At 37.2% G+C, this 8,348-nt stretch overlaps 1 protein-coding gene across 1 annotated transcript; it reads left to right on the top strand.

Annotated features, from left to right (window-relative positions):
* Positions 1-1,109: 1,109 nt before the first annotated feature.
* On the top strand, positions 1,110-7,270 carry LOC131609615 (beta-amylase 7-like). The gene is made up of 11 exons (XM_058881374.1): positions 1,110-1,462; positions 1,649-2,315; positions 2,725-3,015; positions 3,814-3,891; positions 4,092-4,295; positions 4,389-4,583; positions 5,120-5,284; positions 5,573-5,833; positions 6,220-6,438; positions 6,615-6,834; positions 6,971-7,270. The coding sequence occupies exons 2-11, from the start codon at positions 1,863-1,865 to the stop codon at positions 6,997-6,999; spliced, it is 2,115 nt and encodes a 704-aa protein (XP_058737357.1). The 5' UTR covers positions 1,110-1,462; positions 1,649-1,862; the 3' UTR covers positions 7,000-7,270.
* The last annotated feature ends 1,078 nt before the right edge of the window (positions 7,271-8,348 follow it).

Raw genomic sequence — 8,348 nt, 5'->3', positions numbered from 1 at the left:
AAAAGTGTTCAAGGGCTCGTTAATAGGATAGTTATGTGAACACGTACAAGTAAGGGGCAACGCGACCCTAGAGGCAACAAGTGGCGAGGGAGGAGAAGCCACTGCGATTAAAGTCAACTACCTTATAGTAGATGTTCTATCATTAATGCGTTAGGGAAGTTATTTCCACCTGATACCTGGTCCTAAAGTACTTGCTACCCGGTGGGCCATTTGATACGATTCAGGGAGACTAGTAGATTGCTAAAGAATTCTATCAGAATAGCCTGGTGATAGAGAGGGAAGAGCTCGCACTTATGGGCGCTCCCTCCTTCATGTTCAAAATGAAGATATTGATTGTTGGGATCTCGGGTTTGGCACAAACAATGAGAGACTTATGCCTACTTAGGACTTGAAAGATGTCATAATAGGCCCCTCAGCCTATCAGGTGACAAAGATAGGTACTTCGCTTACTAAGAAAGAAGAACATGAGCTAGTCGGCCAACTCATTCTCGACTTGTTCGCCTGAGCCCCCTCTTATATGCCCGAGATATATACTAAGGCGATAAGCCATCACCTTGCCAAACTAGTGGCGCAACGGAAACAAAAAATTGGCGAGGAGAAGAGGGCCACCATTGAAGAAGAAACACACTAGTTATCCGACGTCGGGTTTATTACGGAAACAAAATATCCTACCAAGCTAGACAACATGGTATTAGTAAGGAAAGCAAACAACATATGACACATGTGTGTGAACTTCACTATATGAACGCTGCTTGTCACAAGGTCTCGTACCCACTACCCGACATTAATCTCCTTATCGACAAATTCTCAGACTACCACATGTTGAGCTTTATGGATGATTACTAGGGATAGAGTCAAATTCAAATGGATTATATTGGTTCCCCAAAACCGCCTTCATATCAAACTATGATAACTATTACTACAATGTCATGCCCTTAGGCTAAAAAATTATAGTTTTTAAAACAAATTAACGCTTTAATGCAATAGTTAGTTGGTTGAAAAAAATCATCATATAAGAAAAAAAAGTAAACTAGAATAAATAGGATCAAAACAAATAATCAGGAAAAGAAATTCATTGCACGTGCATGCAAGGTCCTTGAATGTTAGTAGCTCGCACGCCTCGTTCGTGCCAAATTCTCAAACACGCTTGTCTCCACACACACGACACGAGCGAGAACCCTACCTCGTGAGACGCATCTCGCATGCTTCACTCGCACGTTCGCCACCATATCCCCGCCGGCCAGACTTCGCCCATTTCTCGCCGCCGGGATCTCCCCGGAGCCGCCTTCCACTCTCCGGCTCTTCGTCCTCCGCCGATCCGTGCTGGAATCCCGCGACGGTCACCGGGAATTTCGGTATCGACGGAGTTCTTAACGATCCAGCAGGGAGAAGACCGATCGACGGAGAATTCATTAATTTTATCATGATCTCGATCTCGATGGTAACCTCGTAGTGATTTTTGGTAAATCTACGTAACTTCGTGCTTTTTTTATCACAAAATGGTTCTACATTTTGTTTTCTTGTAAATTATTGGTATCGAAGCTTATAATGATTTAGGGAAAGAGATAAAAAAATCATTTTTAGTGAATTAAGTAGTGATTTTAATTACCAAAGTGTCCTATTTTGGCATTTTCCTTATTATTTACAGCAAAATTCCTACAAAGGGTTAATATAATTTAAGGAAAGAGTACATTTTTACTTGGTGGTGTTATTGTGAAGCCTGTGGAATTCCTTTGGACATGAATTTTTAGGTTTTAAAAGGAGGGCATTGATAAATTTTGATGGTTTTGAGAATCAACAGAATTGGTAGGATATTTATACATTAAATTAAATTAAGTTATTGAGGGTTCAGATTTGGGATTATGGCAACTGATATGCAAAGGCTGGTTGGAATGAGTGAGGATGATGGAGAAATGGGAATGGGTGTGAAAGACGAGGATGACGAGGACGAAGATTACGAGGAAAATGGAGGTGAGCATGGAAATGCTTTACAAGTGGCAGAGTTTGATGGTGGGAGTGGGATGGGAACTGGAGCTGGTGACAACAGGTTTCAGCAGCAATACGAGTTTCAAGAGCAAGTAGGCACTCCAGGTGGAGGTAATCGAAGATCTAGACCGGTAGAAGAGAAAGAGAGGACTAAGCTAAGAGAAAGGCGCCGGAGGGCTATCACTGCTCGGATCTTGGCAGGGCTTCGAAGGCATGGTAACTATAATCTTAGGGTTAGGGCTGACATAAATGATGTTATTGCTGCTCTAGCTAGGGAAGCTGGATGGGTGGTTCTTCCAGATGGCACTACTTTTCCCTCAAAATCTCAGGTATTACCTGTCAATTTTAAAGCTATGCTTTTCCGATTCTAATTCTAATGGTAATTGGATTTTGTTACTTTCGTTTTGCATCTGGCATCATGTGCAGTTTCTCCATGAAAACAGGTATTATGACCGGATCATTTTTCCCTGTTCTGTCATCAAAAAACCCTTATAAACATTTGTTTTGGAGAGAGCTCTATTTAGTTTTACGTGTAGTGTTGACATTAACTATTGGCACTTGTTATATAGTTGAGTTCTCAGCTTAGTCAAGTAAAACCTATTTGATATTTTTAACTTTCAATGGCTTGTTACCATTGTGTCTCTGCAAATCTTATTGCTGCTATTTATCTGCGAATTTCAGTTCTGACAAATCTCAGAAAAACACTCATATTGGAACCTTTTCTTCTCAACATTGCAGGGTCAGGTACCAGCTGGCGGCAGTTCTGCAGGTGTTACTTCATCATCATCCCACGTGCCTTCCCAACACCCTCCGTCTGTTTCCCTCAGAGGCGCTGCTACTGGCAATAGGACTCCTTTAGAGTACAATGCATGTCCAATGAAAGATGTTTACATTCCAGCTCCATCTCCATCCCCTTATGATCTATCCTCAAGTTCCCGGTCTCAAACATCTATGTTAAGGGACGGAAAAATGCAAAGAGACAATCCACCTGTGATTGGTGGTTCAATAGATACCATTAATGAGAAGCAGGTATTTAATGAAGCCGTTTGGCCTCTTGTTGATTTGTTTTAGAAATAAGTTTCTTCCTTTTGCTGTGGTAATATGTTGATGGAGTGATTTGGTGGCTACATTACTATTACATTATTGTTATTATTATTTCTTTACATATTAATATCAAATTTGCACTCATGAATTTTAGATGCAGAACATGTTAAATTGGCATTTAATACAAAAAGTTACGTATTGAAAATATAACATCTTTATTGCTTTATGAATTTTATCTGGGTTGTCATTGTGACCCTCTTGACCTCTTTAATATTTTTCAACTTGTTCCATTGGATGTATTAGGCCCCTTCTACTATGGCATGTGCTGCTAGGAAAGGGTTGGGAAGTATAAACAAACACACGGCGAGGTTTGTCAGGGGTATCTAATTGAAGTTAATGAGGATTTTTTGTTTGTTTAAGCTTTACGAATTGTGAGCTGGAGAAGATTAGCGGGGAGTGAACTCATTTTGGGGGGAAGGAGAATATGAGGGGAAGGATAGATAGTGTATGGCAGACATGAATTTAGAAGAAAAAGTAGAATGACTTTAGGCTAGAGGTTCTGTGCTTCTGCAGAACTCTAGATTTTATTTTTTATTTTTCCTATTTTCTTTTTTTGTAGTAAGCGCTAATCTCCACATTGAAAATCAGTCCCTACAGTTAAGAAAGATGAATGATTATCCAAAAGGGCATATTCTTCCTTTATTTTGTACTATATTATTTCAATATAGTGCCTTTTGTAGGTAAGTCTCTTGGCATTGATTTACATTTTTTTATCTTTTGCAGATTTTGGACATTCCAGCTAGATTACCAGAACGTGATTTTGCCGGGTCCCCATATGTTCCTGTTTATGTGATGCTACCAGTAAGCTATGATTATACTCTTAATATCCAGTTATTTTAAGTTTTGTTTCTTGGTAAGTAGTCATGCTTAATATGATGTTCTCAATATATTGTGTGGAATTTTTTATAAGTCTGTTAGGTGAAATAAATAAATCATCATTGGAAATCATCTGTACACGTCAATTAACATTATATACCATATTTTATCTATATTATTGACAGTTGGGAGTGATCAATATTAAATGTGAACTTGTTGATCCGGATAGTCTACTAAAGCAGCTGAGGATGTTGAAATCAGCAAATGTTGATGGTGTTATGGTAGACTGCTGGTGGGGAATAGTGGAAGCACATACTCCACAGGAATATAATTGGAATGGTTACAAGAGACTCTTTCAAATGGTGCGTGAGCTTAAGCTTAAGTTGCAGGTGGGTTTTTAAACTACTTTAATCATTGTGGTTCACTCTCTTGCTGATTCAGTCTGGCTTTGATAGTGAGTTGTCTTGTTTACATTTCATTAGGTTGTCATGTCTTTTCATGAATGTGGAGGCAATGTTGGTGATGATGTTTGTATTCCATTGCCCCATTGGGTTGCTGAAATTGGTAGGAGCAATCCAGATATTTTTTTCACTGATAGAGAGGGAAGACGCAATCCTGAATGTCTTTCTTGGGGAATAGATAAGGAACGTGTTTTGAGTGGTCGGAATGCTGTTGAGGTAATAACGACGTTATAATCTGACTATGACAACCGTTGTTTGTTTTAGTTGTTGTTGCTTCTGTTATTAACAACTATTGCTGTTGGTGTTGTTATTAATACTACTATTACTGAATGGGATTGGTATGAAATGGAGTTTTGCTTACGCTTAATGAAATGGAGCAGTGTTGTCAAATATCGGCCATGGCGGCACCATGGCATATTAAGGTGGCTGATGTTTTGACAACCACCAGTGTTTTATGGCGGATATGTCGGCACCATTGCATTTTATGGCTGATATGTGGGCGCCATATGATGGATTTTTTGGCTTTCCGCCTTAGTATGCAATCCGCCATCGATAACATTGTGATGGAGAAGGCTTTAATCCTTCCTATATACATATTATGGTGCTAGCCTTAAATCACTCTTTTCTCTGAATGAATCCATTTGAATTACTTATGAGATGTTTTTCAAGGAAGTGAGAGGACACATGGTTTCTGTTTTATGTTCTACCAATAAAATTAACGCATGCAATTTGTGTGTTGTACTCTTTTTTAGGTTTATTTTGATTTCATGAGAAGTTTCCGGATAGAGTTTGACGAGTATTTTGAGGATGGTTTTATCTCGCTTGTTGAAGTTGGACTAGGACCATGTGGAGAGCTAAGATACCCATCATGTCCAGTAAAGCATGGTTGGAGATATCCTGGTATTGGTGAATTCCAGGTAATTGTTTTCTTTAATGTACTTTTTTTTTTAATAAAAAAAACAAGGTTTTTTTCCTTCTTTAAGCATTTGTTATCTAAATGTGACAATTTTCAGATTCAATTTTTCATTGTATATGAGTAAGCTAAATGTTCTTTGTTTGCTGTCAATGTATTGTCACAGACTGTGGATCCATCTCTTTTACTTGTATTCTCCACTTATTGTTGCTAATTTTGCCTATGCTTTCACCTCAGAAGCTCCAATACCTTTTTAACCAGTGTGCTCATCATCTTTCTCACTTCTGTGCAGTGCTATGATCAGTATATGTTGAAAAGTCTTAGGAAAGCAGCAGAAGCAAGAGGCCACACTATTTGGGCTAGAGGGCCAGATAACGTGGGTACCTATAATTCTCAGCCACACGAAACAGGTTTCTTTTGCGATGGGGGTGATTATGATGGCTTCTATGGCAGGTTTTTTCTCAACTGGTATTCTCAGGCTTTAGTTGATCATGGAAACCGGGTACTCTCTTTGGCAAAATTAGCTTTTGAGGGGTCCTGCATTTCTGCAAAGGTAAGATAATAAAACAATTGTAACGTGAAGATAACTTTTCAATTTATTGGAGAATGATGATGTCATTTGATCCATATAGCCGACCCTACCTAGTGGAATAAGGCTTGGTTGTTTTTCAATTTGTTGGAGAATGATGATGTCATTTGATCCATATAGCCAACCCTAACTAGTGGAGCAAGGCTTGGTTGTTGTTTGTTCTTGTAACCTAAAACATTTTCTGTTAAAACCTGAAAAAAATAGAACCAAAGTGTAAAATCAATGCTACATTACTGCTTTCTCAATTTGACTAGGAGTTTTTCATTTGTAGGAACTTCATTTAGTTTTTGCGGGTGTATGTGTATTGTGGCCTTCTGCAGTATGTTTGATATATTTTAATTTCAATACAGCTATCAGGTATTTATTGGTGGTACAAGACTGCTAGTCATGCCGCTGAATTAACTGCTGGGTATTATAATCCATGCAATCGAGATGGCTATGCGGCAATTGTTGCAATGTTAAAGAGAAATGGAGTTAGCTTAAACATTGCTTGTGTTGACCTGCACACGGTGAATCAACATGAGAGCTTTCCAGAGCCATATGCTGACCCTGAGCGATTAGTATGGCAAGTTAGTATCTAATCCTTGATTAAGTTAATTTTGTATCTAATTGATTTCTCATATAAGCAATTACATTAAGAAGTAGCTGTTCTATCATAAGACAAATTTGGGATGTGCCAAATACAGTTTTAGAATAAAAAGCTGTGTGATCTAAAATACATACACATTTTGGTTATATATTGCAGCTGTTGAATGCCGGGTGGGATGTTGGACTACCCGTCGTCAGTGAGAATGCACTTCCTTGCCTAAACAGAGTTGGCTATAACAATGTTTTGGATAATACCAAGCCCGTGAATGATCCAGATGGAAGGCACTTTTCATCCTTTACATACCTGAGGCTCAGTCCACTTCTTCTTGAGCGGCAAAACTTCATAGAGTTTGAACGATTTGTCAAGAGAATGCATGGTAAGTTAATGCAAGAAAATTTTAATTGTATCTGTAGCCTCTTATTGATTTGTACGTAAAACAGTATTGAATAAGTTTTATATCAGTTGACATTAACAAGTTTTAGGGTTGATGGATTTGTCTTTTCTCACTGCAGGAGAAGCTGTTCTGGATCTTCAGGTTTAACAAGCAGAAAAGAGAATCTTGTGGAGTTTGTATTTATAGTTCCCTCTACAAAACGGTTGGAGGATTCTGATACAGATTAGTAGAATAGAATTGTTACTTGCTGTGGCACATACTAGTTGTTAATCAAATAGTTTAGTTAGACTGGGGATAGGTTTTTTATGGGATCAAACTATTCCGATTAGAATCTGGATGTAAAATTTGTCCATACATTGCAACTCTGACCAGTATTAGCCTTTACAGTGATCTCTACAACTTTTGTACATTGCATCAATATCAGTATAGTAGTAATCTAGTAGAGAAATATAATGATATTGCTAGTTTATCAATGTCATAAATTTGATTGGATGAGCTGATGACATACAATTTTTCATTGTGCATCGAATGAAAATCATGGCAAATCCTTGATATGAAAATTTAATATAGTTCTAAACTTCTATGATTACAATAAACAGTAACAGACCAAGCTTGGAATAACTCTTATAACAGTTATCAATATCACATTTAAGCCTTAACTAAATAAATATATATATTTTTTGGAATTCACTTTTTAAAGCTGAACGAGTGGGATGTCACGAGTTTGAACCTGTGTCCCACACCTGATATTTCTGCACAACTATCTGAGTTGGTTTAACGGGATTAAATATTGATTCAAATGGTAAATAATGTTCATAATTACCCATTGGGTAACGAAAAAAATGAGAATGGGAGTCGCAATTAAAATGAGATGATTATCATTTAATAAATAAATTATTTTTGACATGCAATGTTATAGTTATTAAAAAAAAGAAAGTAGAGTTATTCGATTGAAATTATAGGTTATAGGTGAAAAATAGATTGAGCTGAGTTAGGTTTTGTTCGGCATATATTGATTTGATATAAAAAACATTAGGGTGATATTCACTATATTCATGTAGTGATCACATACTTTATAGAAATTCGAAAATGGCTTTTCGTAGTGTCCAGAGATTTAAATTCACTAGGGTGATGATCACTATATTCATGTAGTGATCACACCCTTTATAGCAATTCGAAAATGATTTTTCGTAGCGTCTAGAGATTTAAATTCAGACACATTTAATTTACAAAAAAATCACTTTAGTAGAGAAATATTTTATTTTTTCCCTTAAAAAGTTCGGATTTTAATCTCCGACTATAGCCAATTAAAATACGAATTTCAATATTTGGATAAATCTCGCACATTGGCTTGAATATGTGTTTCATCACAAAATGGTTAAAAATGAGGATAATTCAGATTTTAAAATCTAGACAAACACCGAGACAATATTTGCATCCATGGACAGTAACTTTGAAGAAATGTCTCATTATTAATAAACCATACATTATATGTC

The sequence above is a fragment of the Vicia villosa genome, linkage group LG6 (genome assembly GCF_029867415.1).
Source record: "Vicia villosa cultivar HV-30 ecotype Madison, WI linkage group LG6, Vvil1.0, whole genome shotgun sequence".
Classification (NCBI taxonomy): domain Eukaryota; kingdom Viridiplantae; phylum Streptophyta; class Magnoliopsida; order Fabales; family Fabaceae; genus Vicia; species Vicia villosa.
Note: the sequence above shows the minus strand (reverse complement) of the source record. Positions and strands in the feature narration are given on the sequence as shown.

Bases quoted from the DNA above. Each gene is read 5' to 3' on its own strand.
- LOC131609615 (XM_058881374.1), top strand. From the start codon at position 1,863: ATGGCAACTGATATGCAAAGGCTGGTTGGAATGAGTGAGGATGATGGA. The intron at 3,016-3,813 runs GTATTTAATGAA...TATCTTTTGCAG, and splicing joins ATACCATTAATGAGAAGCAG to ATTTTGGACATTCCAGCTAG. The intron at 6,835-6,970 runs GTAAGTTAATGC...TTCTCACTGCAG, and splicing joins ATTTGTCAAGAGAATGCATG to GAGAAGCTGTTCTGGATCTT.